The sequence below is a fragment of the Crocuta crocuta genome, unplaced genomic scaffold (genome assembly GCF_008692635.1).
Source record: "Crocuta crocuta isolate KB4526 unplaced genomic scaffold, BGI_CrCroc_1.0 scaffold431, whole genome shotgun sequence".
In the NCBI taxonomy this organism is placed as follows: domain Eukaryota; kingdom Metazoa; phylum Chordata; class Mammalia; order Carnivora; family Hyaenidae; genus Crocuta; species Crocuta crocuta.
The window spans coordinates 1,232,801-1,246,072 of record NW_027528859.1 but is presented as its reverse complement, the minus strand read 5'-3'; the positions used below and the strand labels follow the sequence as shown (position 1 = coordinate 1,246,072).

General features: G+C 45.7%; 2 protein-coding genes across 3 annotated transcripts; one reads left to right on the top strand and one right to left on the bottom strand.

Annotated features, from left to right (window-relative positions):
• Positions 1-221: 221 nt before the first annotated feature.
• Positions 222-4,536, bottom strand: ALG2 (ALG2 alpha-1,3/1,6-mannosyltransferase). Of its 2 annotated transcripts, none has more exons than XM_077756099.1 (2): positions 4,113-4,536; positions 222-1,263 (listed from the first exon to the last, which is right to left on the bottom strand). In XM_077756099.1, exons 1-2 carry the CDS (start codon positions 4,458-4,460, stop codon positions 361-363), a joined length of 1,251 nt encoding a protein of 416 aa, XP_077612225.1. In that variant the 5' UTR covers positions 4,461-4,536; the 3' UTR covers positions 222-360. The 2 variants fall into 2 exon arrangements, with proteins under 2 accessions (XP_077612225.1, XP_077612226.1); XM_077756100.1 differs by having other exon boundaries at positions 4,260-4,522.
• Positions 4,537-4,656: 120 nt separating this feature from the next.
• SEC61B (SEC61 translocon subunit beta) lies at positions 4,657-10,961 on the top strand. Its single transcript, XM_077756103.1, has 4 exons — positions 4,657-4,924; positions 5,123-5,220; positions 7,982-8,083; positions 10,679-10,961. Exons 1-4 carry the CDS (start codon positions 4,922-4,924, stop codon positions 10,764-10,766), a joined length of 291 nt encoding a protein of 96 aa, XP_077612229.1. The 5' UTR covers positions 4,657-4,921; the 3' UTR covers positions 10,767-10,961.
• Positions 10,962-13,272: the final 2,311 nt, after the last annotated feature.

Here is a 13,272-nt window from a genome sequence, read left to right as displayed (position 1 = left end):
AGACTACCAAAACCAAGTAAGGCACACTAGGACTCAAAATTTATAGGCAGAGCAACAACGATCCAGAGAAAATATAATTAAAATATTCTGCTGAATGTGGAACTGTATCATTTTTATACCTTAATCAATACTGGTAAGATGTGGAATAATCATAGCATAAAACATACTTTGTTTCTCTGAAAAAGTAGATGGGAAGGTGTGGGTATAGGAAGTGGCTCAGATTCAAGATTCAAGTATATTTTTCTTTTAATCTCATCTGCAATAGATTCCAGGTTTCTTTCTCGGTTTCAAAAGTGAGTCTACAAGCTACAAAAACACGCTATTAATGAATACAGCATAAAGGCCTTTAAAAAATTCTGATTATACCAGCAGTTTGGTGACATAGCAGTAGAGCTGTTCTGTAAAAGCTTCAGAGGAAAACTTTTCCTTCACCCTGGCTCTCCCAGCCAGTCCCATTGTGGTTTTTAAGGAAGGTTCATGGATGAACTTTTCCATTGCTTCTGAGAAGTGCACGGGGTCGGGCTCGCACAGAAATCCTGTGACACCGTGGACGACGGACTCCAAGGGACCCCCCGAATTAACAGCAATGACTGGGCACTGCATGTACATGGCCTCCAAAGGGACGATGCCAAAGTGTTCGTTGCTTGGTGTGTAAAGCACACAGGTACAGCCGTGGAGGAGTGAGATTTTCTGTTTGTCTGAGAAAGACCGCAGGAAGGTCACATACTGCGCAAGGTCGGACTGCTGGACCGTTTTCTTCAATTCCTGATAGTGCTCCACGTTCTCCAGGACTCTTTCGTCATAACCACCTGCCACGATGAGGTGAACCTTGTCCCAGTCTTGGGACGTCAGTCTTCCACGCAGTTCTACGAGGGCTTCCAGTGCCAAAGTCAGATTTTTCTTCCTTTCGTATCTGTTGATGGAGAGGAACAGGAATTTCTTTCCCTTGGGGATGAGGTCATCAAGCTTTTCAGAAATAGCTGAGTCAAAGCTGGTGACATTCAGAGATGGGTAGAGGACTTCAGGGTCTATGTGAGATAGGGACTTGAATGTTTCCTTGAAAATGGCAGCTGTAAAGCAGCTGTTGACCAAGATGCAGTCGGCCATGCCTGTGGTGTATTCCTCTATCCAGTCGATTGGGGCCCTGTATAAGCGTTTCAGCAATGAATCTCTCCGGGTCAGAAGCAGATCTGGGAAGTGACAATAAAACAGGATCTTCTTACGCCGTCTGGCCAGCTTGAGCACTGGGATACAGGCAGACACCTAGCCAAAGGAAAAATCAACAGCAGATACACACTGGTCAACACACTGTCAACGAAGTCAAAAGCATAGCCACCCACCCACCCTGCCAGGCTGTGGGCTCCTCGTGGGCAGTGTCGGATTCTGCTTTGTGTTCCCCTAGACTCTCACCCATCTGGCACAATGGCCGGTGTAGAAAAGGCTCACAGACATCTGCTGGCTGTGTGCTAACTACTTAAAGCTGCAAATACGAATGGTTTTGTCTAGAACAGCACTGTCCAATGGAAATCAAAATCTAGTAACCACATTATAAAATTTTTAAGGGTGAAATTAAAAAATATCAATTTATCATTTCAAAATGTAATCAATATCATAAGACACTTTCCATCCGATTTTTCCACATTAAAGCTGTAAAATCAGATGTGCATTTTACACTTATACCAGATCTCAGTTCAGACTAGCCACACTTCCAGTGCTTAAGAGCCACACGTGCTTAGTGGCTCCCATACTGGACAGGGCAGCTCTAGTAGGTTTCTCCTCCTAAGGAACTAGATGAACTAATTAGTTTAGACTACAGGCTCTGGAATCAAGATTGTTAGCTGTGTGACCATGAGCAAGTAATCTACCTCTCTCTGTGCCTCAGTTTTCTCTTCTGTAACATGGTGACAACTGCAGTTCCAAAAACCCTTGTATGGTGTTTGTGATTATTAAATGCACAGGTGCATGTAAAATGCTTAAGAACTTAGCACTTAGTATGTGTTCAATAAATGTTAACCAGAATCATTACTAAGCGTGAACTATATGCTAGCATTCCCAGAGACTTTCCTGTTGGGTAATCTGTATAAGTTACTTGATCTCTAGCTCACTTACCACCGGAAGAATACTGTGATATTTATCCACAGCTTCTTAGTTAGAAAGTAGCAGCTATGGAACCAAATCCAGGTCTCCTACTTCAAAGCTGTTTTTTCTTTTTTCCTATTCACTAATCTCAGCTGCCTCATGCTTAATGTCTAGTTCCACAATGCCCAGATTTCTTAAAAAGAAACAGCTTCTATACAAGCAAGGATGACCAAAGTAACTCAGGAATAATAATTACAGAAACACACAAATACATTTGTGAAATACAAACGTGAACCCATTCCCACCTATCATTTTGGCAGAGATTAAAATGGCTGGTATTATCCAATGTGCATAAGGGCAGGGAATAACAGGAACGTATCATACACTGTGGGAAAGCAAAGTGACAAGGCCTCTTTGAAAGGTCAATTTGGCAACAGCTGATATTTAAAATAAATTCTTGGGGGCACCTGGGTGGCTCAGTTGGTTAAGAGTCTGACTTCAGCTCAGGTCATGATCTTGCAGTCTATAGGTTCGAGCCCTGCACTGGGCTCTGTGCTGACAGCGCAGATCCTGAAGCCTGCTTCGGATTCTGTGTCTCGCTCTGTCTCTGCCCGCTCCCTCCCCCCCCCCCACTCTGTCTCTCTCTCTTAAAAATAAATAAACATTTAAAAAGTTAATAAACTCTTGGAGGGGTGCCTGGGTGGCTGAGTCTAAGTGTCTGACTTCAGGACTTTGGCTCGGTCATGATTGCACAGTTTGTGGGTTCAAGCCCTGCATTAGGCTCTGTGTTGACAGCTCAGAGCCTGGAGCCTGCTTCAGATACTGGGTCTCCCTCCCTCTTTCTGCCCTTGCCTTGCTCTCGTTCTGTCTCTCAAAAATAAATAAACGTTTACAAAAATTAAAAAAACACTCTTGGACACCAACTTTATTTCTAGGAATTTACTCAAAGGACATGCAAACAAAAGTACAAAAAAAAGAGTACAAGGATGTCCATTACGATACTGACCTATTTGCAAAAAACCGGTCCCAATGAGTGTCTTTCAGCAGAATAATGTATAAGTTACAGTACTTTCAAACAAAAGCAGGTTTTCCAGCAACCATTATGAAGCATGAGATGAATCTTTAATACTGATATATATGGATGTCCAAAACAGAGATTTTGGGTGAAGAAAAGGTCAAGTTATCAAATAGTAGGTGTGCCACAATCCTCATTACAAAAAAGATGCATCTGAGTACAGACACATATGCTAGTGCAGCCATAGGCAATTTCTGGAAAGATCCAGGAGAAACTGCTAACAGTTGCTAGCTTTATGGAGTGGACGGGATGGGATGTTTATACTATTTGAATTTTTGTTCTGAATAAATGTTTCTAAAACAAATTATTTTGGAAAAAAAAAAAAGAAAGAAATGGATGTCAGAGTCCCCAATAGCTAGAGCCCAGATCCACGTGGGCATTTTTACAGAGGTAAAGAACTGACTTCTCTCAAGCCTGACGCAAGGAGCCATGTTAAAGTTTTAACAGGGGCATGACATGTTTAGCTTGGTGTTTTTAACACGACACTGAGGACAAATGGGGTGGCCTGGCTGCAAAAGCCACAGGCGGCGGGATGCATGTGACCTGGAAGTAATCAGCAGATATAATGCAATGAGGGAAGACATACAAGTTACTCAAAAGCAGAAGGTGAGTGAAGGCTGACTTCTTATGCTTCCGTTTCTTAAAGCGAGCCCCAGACCCTTCTACTTCAGAATCACCCGATGATCCAGAGAAAATGCAGATTTCTGGGCCCCACCTCAGGACCACAGAATGGAAGCTTCTGAGGATGGGGCCTTGACACAACGTGCAACTTTAATGTGTCCACACTAGCGTGCGAGAACTAGTCACACTCCCAGTTCTCTTCTTCTCTCCAGATCAGTTCCGATCTTCCCGAACCGCAGACCCGGAGACCTCAGCAGAGGCCCTGAAGAGCGCTCTCCCTAGGGAGGAAAAGAAGGCAAGGCGAGCACGGGCGTGACCGAACTCACGGCCGCCTCACCTGGTCGCACACGACCACGTCGAACTCCTCGTCGCCGAGGAACAGCACGTACAGCGCCAGGAAGATCATGCGCACGTAGGCGCAGAGAGCCGCGCCGCGGCCGCCCCAGCCCAGGCCGCGCGGGAGCCAGTCCCCGGCGCAGCGCACCTGCAGCTCGCGGCTGTCCGCGAAACAGTGGCCGGGATCGTAGTGCGCCGTCCAGACCTTCACGCTACACCCGCGCGCCTGCAGCGCCAGCGCCGCGTCCAGTACCAGCCGTTCGGCGCCGCCCACGCCCAGGTCCGGGTGCAGGAACAGCACCGACGGGCCGGGGCCAAGGTCTTCGTCTCGGCCCCGCTTCTCCTCCATGGCTGCGAAGCCGCGCCAGCGCCCCGCGCTCCGGCGGGCTTCCGCGCATGCTCCTTCGCGGCTCCCAGGGCGCCCCTGCGTGGCCGACCACGCCTCGCGGCGCTGCGTCCGTTAGGCCACATCAGCGCAAATTTGCGGGCGCCCAGTGAATGCCGGAAGGAATTTCTCGTCTGACCATGGATATAGCCTCCCTTTGGTAGGGAATGGACTCTATGGAGGACGCTGCGATCCAAAGGAAGGAAGCGGAAAGTCTGTGCTTCCCACGTCGCGGCTGACCAAGTCTCCTGTAACAAAACTCGTGCAGGCATATGGTGGGGCAACCCAGGCGTCCCTGGAGCCACTAAGGACCCTGACGGGCGCCTGGGGGCGGGGTCTGAGCCAGCCTTCCAGCCGCCGGGTCTTGAGGTCCCCACCGCTCCTTGGCCGTCAGTTTCTGCCTCCAATTCCTTGCAGTCCCCAGCATGGTATGGCAGCCCCGGCCTTCCCTCCTTGGTTCCGCCTCTCCCAGGCGCCCCGACTCTTGCCTTCTGCCTTGCCCGCGTCTTGTGGCAGCCTTGCTGTCCCCAGCCTCCCGTGCGGGTGCTGGTCTTGGCCGTCAGGGCCTGGGGTCTGGGGGCGTGCCGGCGGCGCTCACCCTCCTGTCTCGTTGTCTCTCTCTGTAGCCCGGTCCGACTCCCAGTGGCACTAATGTGGGCTCGTCAGGGCGCTCTCCCAGCAAAGCAGTGGCCGCCCGGGCGGCCGGATCCACGGTGCGGCAGAGGTAAGGATTCCGGCGACCCTCTGGCTGTGGTCTCAGAGAGATGGGGCCCAAGAGTTCGCTCGTCCGGAGGAGGAGACCCCGGGATGGATCACCCGGCCAAAATGAGCCTCAGGCGACGTGGCCGCAGGTCTTCTGTGTCCCGAGAGGGAGGCAGTGTTTTCTTCGAATTGCTCAGTTTTGGACACCGCTGTTAAAAAAGTAAAGTTAACAAACTGGAGTCGGATCAGAGACGGCTTTGAGAAAACTGATGTTATTAAACTGGTCCCTGGACCTGAGCTTTCCAGTCGCATTTTTATTTGGAGGGCCCATCCCAATCAGTCTAACAGGACTTGTCTGATACAAAACTCAGTCTCCTTTCATCCTAGCTTCTGCCCCAGTTCTATTTCCCCTTGCTTCCATAGGGCACTGCTACATACACTCGTTTCCCAAAGCCAAAACTTCAGGGTCGTGTAGGATTTTTCTTACGCTCTGTCTTTATTTAGCCATTTGTGAGGCCGATTGGGACACGGAAAGCACATCAATCCTTTCTTTTTTTAATTTTCACTGTTCTAGTTTAGCCCAACTTCTTTAGATGTTTGCATTTTCTGCCGAAGTCTTGTTTCCAGGTAATTTCCATTCCAGTCTGTACTGTTCTCTGATTCTGTCACATGTCTTAGTGTCCATCTCAGCTTCTTCTTGCTGAACTTTAAAGGAAAAGGGCGGGGGNCATGGTCTAGCAGCAGTGAGCTTAGTCCCACTTCACTCGTCTCTGTTTATTCTGCAAGACTAAGTTCAGGGGTTATTTCCTCCTGAGGCCTTTCCTGACCTGGAAACCAGCAGCCTGGAAACCAGCAGTAGCTATGAGTCTTCTCTTTTGCTCCCAAAGCATTTGTTCATGTGGTGATAATAGCATTTATGTTTCCGTATTTGTCTCTTTCATTAGGCTTTGACAGAAATGGCCTATCATCTCTGGCTTACTTTAAGACCTGGCCTAATAAATGACGAATGAATAAAGGAGTAACGCTGTCCTGTAGTCTTGGGATTTTGAAGGGACCATAGGACATAGGAAGTGGGAGACACTTATACTGTGTCTAGAAAGAAAGGGTAAAAGAAACCCCCAATGGAAATGTAAGAGATTAATATGTGCTCTGTCAGCTTTTTTTTTTTAATTTTTAATTTTAATTTTTTCATTTTTTTAATTTTTTCTAGGAGAGAGAGAGAGAGAGACAGCGTGAGCAGGGGAGGGTCAGAGAGAGAGGGACACACAGAATCTGAAGCAGGCTCCAGGCTCTGAGCTGGCAGTCAGCACAGAGCCCGACGCGGGGCTCGAACCCACGAACCACGAGATCATGACCTAAGCGAAAGTCGGACGCTTAACCGACTAAGCCACCCAGGTGCCTCAGGCTCTGTCAGCTTCTATTTGGCTATCCAGTTGCAGGGATGGGAAGTATTTTGAAATACCATTTGGTATTTCCAGGTGCCCTGATTATCAAGCCCTCTGCACTGTCCCATGTGTCAGTAGATAGAAGAAATCTGTAAAGAGCCTAGCCTGATTTCTTGGAGCTCCTATAATTCCAGGAGACTTTGAGAATGAGCACGGCAGCTGGGAGGTTGTGGGAAGAGTGGAGAATGCGTGGGTCCTAGTCCTGGCTCAGCTGATGACTTACCCATCCACGCTGGGTTTACTCTAGCTCAAGTTCCTTTTTATGAACAAGGAGGAAAATTTCAGGTACCTGCCCCACAGCTTCAGTGATGTCTATCCTTGTGTGTAAAGGCTCTTCTAATCCCTGTACAATTATGTTTACTGTTTACATTCAGTTTTTTCATAAGTGCAGCCTTACACATGGACTTCTAAGTCCCCAGGCTGCCATATAGCCCGTAGCCAGTGTGTCTGCACTCGAGTCTGGGGTGAAGGCCCCGGGAAGGTGAGGTGGGGATTAGGAGCAGAGCTGGAAGGGCAGCGAGAGGACATGGTGGCAACAGGGTTTTCACTTCCGGCTTTTCCCTGTGTGCCCTGGTCGGTGGCTAAGCGCTGTTTGGCTCCTTCCGTGGTCCAGGGCCGCCTGCACCACAGAGCTCATTTCACCCCCTTGTGGGGAATGAGCTCTGGTGGGGTGTTGTCTGCATTTTTCATATCTGATCTCTCTGCCCAAGATCTACAGACAGTATATCCAAATAGGGAAAATGGCTTACAAAATAATTTTTATTAACTGTACACTCCACTTTAGGACCTGGATTACATTGAGAGCTTAATTGTTTTTGTTTCTTTTGTGGCAAGTACAGTAACTTAAAACCATTTTAAAGTCTGATTATATGGATTCAGGGCTTTTAAGCAGGGGTTTATTACTTGACTTCACAAAACTACGTGTGAAGAGAAACTGATATGCATTGTCCAAATGAGGCGCCCATGCATGTGGGCAAGTGGATGCGCTCTGGAGTCAGAACTGGGTGCACTGCCTGGCTTGGCTGCTGGCTGGCTCTGTGGTCCGAGGCACTTTACTAACCTTTTATGAGCCTGTTTTCCTCACTTATAAAGTGAAAGTGGTGCCCACTTTCTGGGGTTGTTGTATTCATTAGGATATGGCAGTACTCAGTCCCTAGTGGTTATCCTGATCAGTGGAGTATCCTCAAGAATTTGGGGGGTGGTTTAAGAGAAGATAAGTGTTTTTGTGTGTGGGGGGTTCTTCTTTTGTTCTTTAACAACATAGTGGTAGCAAATGTTATAATGCTGTTGTAAAGGCATCTGAGAAGTAGCCATTTGTAATATTTCTTTTCTTTACAGAAAAAATGCTAGCTGTGGAACAAGGAGCGCAGGTCGCACGACCTCGGCAGGCACGGGGGGCATGTGGCGATTCTACACAGAAGACTCCCCTGGGCTCAAGGTGTAAGTCTTGGGAGCAGACCTTGCGTTTCTGTCCAGTGTCACACGGCTGTCGGGCAGCGTGGTCCCTGCCACGAGCGGGGTTTGCTTTGATGAGATTTACAGTACACACCAGCTCTGTTCAGGCTGGGAAGGCTGGGTTTGGTTTGTCTGTGTATCAGTCAGTCAGTCTAGAGCCTGGAATAACGTCTCTTCTTGGATTGAGCGACAGCAAGGGAAAATCTTCATGTAGCTGTGTCAACATAAATGAATGGGAACAGAGAGAGCTGGAGGAAACACTGCTTGCTGAGGTGAAATTGCTCTTTATGTGGTGTTCTTGTCCCACCCTAAGAAATACGAGTGGTCACGTGAGTTGGAGTTGGGTGAGTTTTCAAAGCTGACTGATATCATCGCAGCCTAATGGGAGTTTCTCCGTTAGGCCGTGTCACCAGAAGTCCTTTGGCCTCCTTGCCTTTGGTGGGTGGTGAGTAGACCCCGGAGGGTGAACATGTCACTTTCTAAGTCCTTAGGTTCCGGCAGTGCTTCTTAGGTGATGGGAAGTGGGCATCTGGGGTCCCCAGGCCTTGCTCACCTGGCTTTCCACGGGTTCTGGTACTGTGTGTGGCTGACCTAACGCCGCGGGTCTCTGCGGCGGCTGAGGAATTGGAATGCTGACGCGCTCATCTGTGTAGCATCTCAGTTTACAGCGAAGGCAAACAGCAGGAGCTGGAACTGTTCAGTCCCGTGCTCTTTCCACGCTGTTTGTCTGGTGGAAAGAGGCAAAATTAGATTTATTTGAATTAGCTTAATTAACTTGACTTGTAGCTTGACTTGGATTGCAGATGCAGTTGATGAGGACTTCTTAAGAATTCCTTGGAATTCTTGAGATTTGGTTTTATTATTTGATTTTTTTACCATTGTCGTGAAGACTTGTAGGGTAGTCTTTGTATTTCAGAGAAATTTTGAAGCCTCTTGCTCTTCACAGGACCCAGAGGACTCAATGTACACCCTTCTCCAGAAGGTGGTAAAACCTCTTCTCAACTTGATAATAAACTATTTGTAAAAAAAAAAAAAACAAAAAACTCTTCTCCTGTGGGTGTCTGGCTTGTGCTTGCTCTGGGCTTTGTGTTGTTGAACAGCCAGGCTCGCGGCTGCTGCTTAGTGCTTGAGTCCTCCGAGGAGAGCAGCTGCTCCTTGAAGTGTCATAAACCACAGTTCCATCGTCAGTGTTTTTAATGAAAGGACGCAGTTGGGAATTTGTATCCACAGATCCACATCTTGGATCTTGTCGCTGGTTCTTCTGAGGAGTTCAGAATTGTTTTCGGGCTGATGATAATAGCATTTCCTGGAGCTTACTGTAAGCCTGCATTGTGTTCATGTTAATTTATTTAACACCTCAGCAACCCTATGGGACAGGCACTGGGATTACCCCCATTTTACAGATGAGGAAAATGAGGCTCGGAGAAGGTAAGTAACAGGGCCATGGCCACAGCTCATGAGTGACAAAGTTGGTTGCCAGACTTCAGCTCTCTGGGAGCTGTGCTCTCCCCTTTATGCCCCGTGGCTGATGTTGCTCTCACATTGCACCAAAGTACAGGGTACGATCGAGTGTAACTCGATGAAGATTGCTTCTCGCGTATTTCTGAATTTGTTTATTTCAGTAATTGTACAGATTTTGGGAGAACAGAATAGTGTAGCAAGGACTTTGATCTTGGTATTGTTTATTGGACACTAATGGACTCCGTTACTCCCCTGCTCCATCGGGTTACTCTATTCACCGCCTTCACTTATAAAGATTTCTGGGGTCTTTTCCAGTATCTACTCCCTAGTTGTATNAGAGCAAAGGGTTCTCCCTTTAAGAAACCCATGTACTAATTCTCAACCTGAAAACAGCATTTGAATTGGGAAGGGCTGATGAGTAAAATCTGTTTTCTTCCTATGACAAACTCATAAGTCAAGCTAGATGGGAACCTTAAAGAGTAAGATGAGCAGTATGTATGGAATCAGAAAACCCAAGTTCGGACCTCTTCCTTTCTGTTCTGGCTGTGTGTTGTTAGGCAAGTAATAATTTATCTCTGAGCATCAGTTTTCCTTATTTATAAAATGGGATTAATACTTGTCCTGGGTCGTGAGTTTGTTGATCAAGTGGGATTATACATTTGGAAACACTTTGTAATTGATCTATGGCTAATACATTTTAGTTAGACAGTGGAGGTTGTCTTTAAATAAATATTAACTTGAAATAATAGTTTGGTAATTGGGTTATCTGCACTTAAAAGAGTTTGGGAAATTTTTCTTACTACTTTTTATTATGGAAAATATCAAGTATGTGAAATTACAGAGACTGATGTCTCCGAGACATCAAATCCTTTTTTTCTGTATCTTTTAGTATGTTTTTCTAAAAGATAAGGGTTCCTCCTTTCTAAGTTAGCATATTGCTGTTTCCACACCCTCAATACCCATAATAGTAATTTGGGGGAATATTACTAAATGTTGTAAATGATACCCTTGGATGAAGCTTAGGTGCGCTCCCCGCTTTCCCCCACGCAATCTTTAGTGTCACAGATACAATAAAGTGTTAGTACTAAAAGTAAGCATGCCTTCTCTTCTTCTTTCCAGTGGCCCTGTTCCAGTATTGGTTATGAGTCTTCTGTTCATCGCTTCTGTATTTATGTTGCACATTTGGGGCAAGTACACTCGATCATAGATTCGGCTACATCCATCTGTCTGTCATCTGAAGAAGAAGGAAAAAAACCCAACATATCTTGGACCAAAAACATAGTGATTTTCTGTTTGTGAGAAAGAAATATTCTGTAAGCTTATTGTTTTACAGGGAACTTAACAAGAATTGGTTATAAGGAATCAGTTTTTTCTATGGCTAATAAACTTTTTAATTCATTTATACCAAGTCTCATTGCTAATCCTTGGCCACCAGGGCCCTTAGTCCCTCTTCCTTTAGATTTACAGGTGAATATGCAGAAAACATGTCGTGAGGGGTGTGTTCTTTGTTGGATTAACAGTTCCTTATATGACCCTGTCGTCACTCAAATCCAAGATACTGTAATTGGCCTCGGCTTGTTTTCTTCCAAGTATTCCTGTCCTGGTGATTGTTATTTTGTGTGTTCCGTTATTGTTAACGAGTGTGCCTGTGACCCCATCAGGCAGATCTGTGTCCAGAGGCAGCTGGTACCTAGGGGAATAGGGGCCATAAACCAGATATCATGGATAAAATGTTCCCTCATTCTGTTCTCTATCTCTAAAACTGTAGATAATATTTTTGCCTCTTCTCTGTCTCCGTTCTTAATTCTGTGAGTGTAGCCCTGCGATTTCCATTTGTTTATCACTAGTTGCTGAACCTGTTTTGAAAGAATGTATTTGGTAAATTAGATTTATCAAATGAAATTTTGTCTCATTTGGAAAATTAGAAGACCGTAATAATCGGTGTGATACCAGCATTTCTAAACTGAGTTGATATAATTCCAACCCAAAATAAAAAAGTTTGAAGTTTCACTTAACTTATGTGGTCTTTCTAGGAAAAGCATTCAGTTTCTCGTAGACCCTAGGAAATACCAAGAAGAGCTCAGAGTGCATAGTCCAGGAGTCTAGGACTCTACGCCAGAATTTCTAAAGAGTGAGAGATCCATATGAAATGCCCTGGTTGCTGCACAGCATCACAAAATGAAGAGGTGATGGCATTAGTTTTAAAAAATAGCTAATTTTAAAAACCTCTTTCTCAAGTCTGTTTAAGAAAAACTTAGAAATATCAGTCAAGCAATTTCCCAAGTGTATTTCTTAAGTCCTGGCTGTAAAGTAATGTTAGGTCCCGAATACCAAGTTTAAGTGATGAAAAGTGTGTATCTTTGAAAAAGGTTTCCTAAGGCAGTAAATAGGTGAGTGGGATCTTGTAAATCCAAACAAGTGGCAAATTATTGGGGGAAAACGATGGAAAACTGGTTCCCTTGGATTGTGGATGCTGCTTATGCCATGAAAGTGTAATAGCTGTACCTTTATCTTGAAATTCAGGGGGAAAAGTCAATGTCATTTGGAAGAAATGAAAGATTATAGTATCTGTAATGGAATTTTTTCCTTGATAATTCAGGTTGATGGTTCCAGTAACAACTAAAAGTTACACGTTTAATTTGCAAAAGGAAGTCTGTCCCTCTCTCCAGAGGGCCCTTTTTTCTCTGGGGGAGATGCTGAAGCCACCTGGAGGAGCCCTTTGGTTGTGGGGGTGCGTCCTGTCCGCGGCAGGATGCTGCCCGTTGGCCCTGACTGCCTCCGTAGTCTCCAGCGGGCCAGGAGCTGAAAGCCATGGAATCTTCTGAGCTAGTGATGTGTAAGAAAATACTAGTTGTCAGCGGCAGAGCAGGGAGAGGTTTCTTTCAGCAGAAGGAAAATTGGTGGTTGGGCATAAAAATGTACGACGTCTATTATGTTCTGTAGCTACTTTTGGCTCTGATGATACAATGCTAATACCATAGCTGAGAGTTTCAGTGCTCAAGCTGTTCCTTTCTCTTTTCCTTGTCATTTTTAAAAACTAGGGTAAAATACACACACTATACAATGTACCATCGTCACCATTTTTAAGTGTGCAGCTCAGGGGTATTAGGCACATTGACGTGCGGCCATCAACACCATCCATCTATACGATTCTTTTTCATCTTGCAAAACTGAAATTCTAAACCCACAAATGAAAACTCCCCTCTCCTTCGCTTACCCCCTCAGCCCCTGGCAACCACCATTCTACTCTGTGTCTCTGAATTTCATTCTCTAAGTACCTCATATGAGTGGAATCATACAGTCGTTTGTCCTTTTGTGATTGGCCTGTTCAACATAGCATAAGGTCCTCAAGATTCATCCATGTTGTGGCAGAATTCTGTATTCAGAATTTCCTTTGTCAGCCTTAAAAAGTGATATCCCGTTTGTATGAATATACCACCTTTTGTGTCTCTTTCTTTTAAAATAGAGATTTCTAGGGGTGCCTGGGTGGCTCAGTTGGTTAAGTGACCGACTTTGGCTCAGGTCATGATCTCATGGTTCATGAGTTCAAGCCCTGCATCCGGCTCTGTGCTGACAGCTTGGAGCCTGGAGCCTGCTTCAGATTCTGTCTCTCTCTCTCTCTCTCTCTCTGCCCCTCTCCCCCTCCCCCCCCACCACTTGCGTTCTGTCTCTGTCTCTCTTTCTTTCAAAATAAATACACATAAATTTTTTTT

Excerpts from the sequence above, each read along its gene's own strand:
- ALG2 (XM_077756099.1), bottom strand. The coding sequence starts at position 4,460 with ATGGAGGAGAAGCGGGGCCGAGACGAAGACCTTGGCCCCGGCCCGTCG. Across the intron at positions 1,264-4,112 it reads ACGTGGTCGTGTGCGACCAG|GTGTCTGCCTGTATCCCAGT; the intron begins GTGAGGCGGCCG and ends TCCTTTGGCTAG.
- SEC61B (XM_077756103.1), top strand. Across the intron at positions 5,221-7,981 it reads GGATCCACGGTGCGGCAGAG|AAAAAATGCTAGCTGTGGAA; the intron begins GTAAGGATTCCG and ends TTTTCTTTACAG. Across the intron at positions 8,084-10,678 it reads GACTCCCCTGGGCTCAAGGT|TGGCCCTGTTCCAGTATTGG; the intron begins GTAAGTCTTGGG and ends TCTTCTTTCCAG.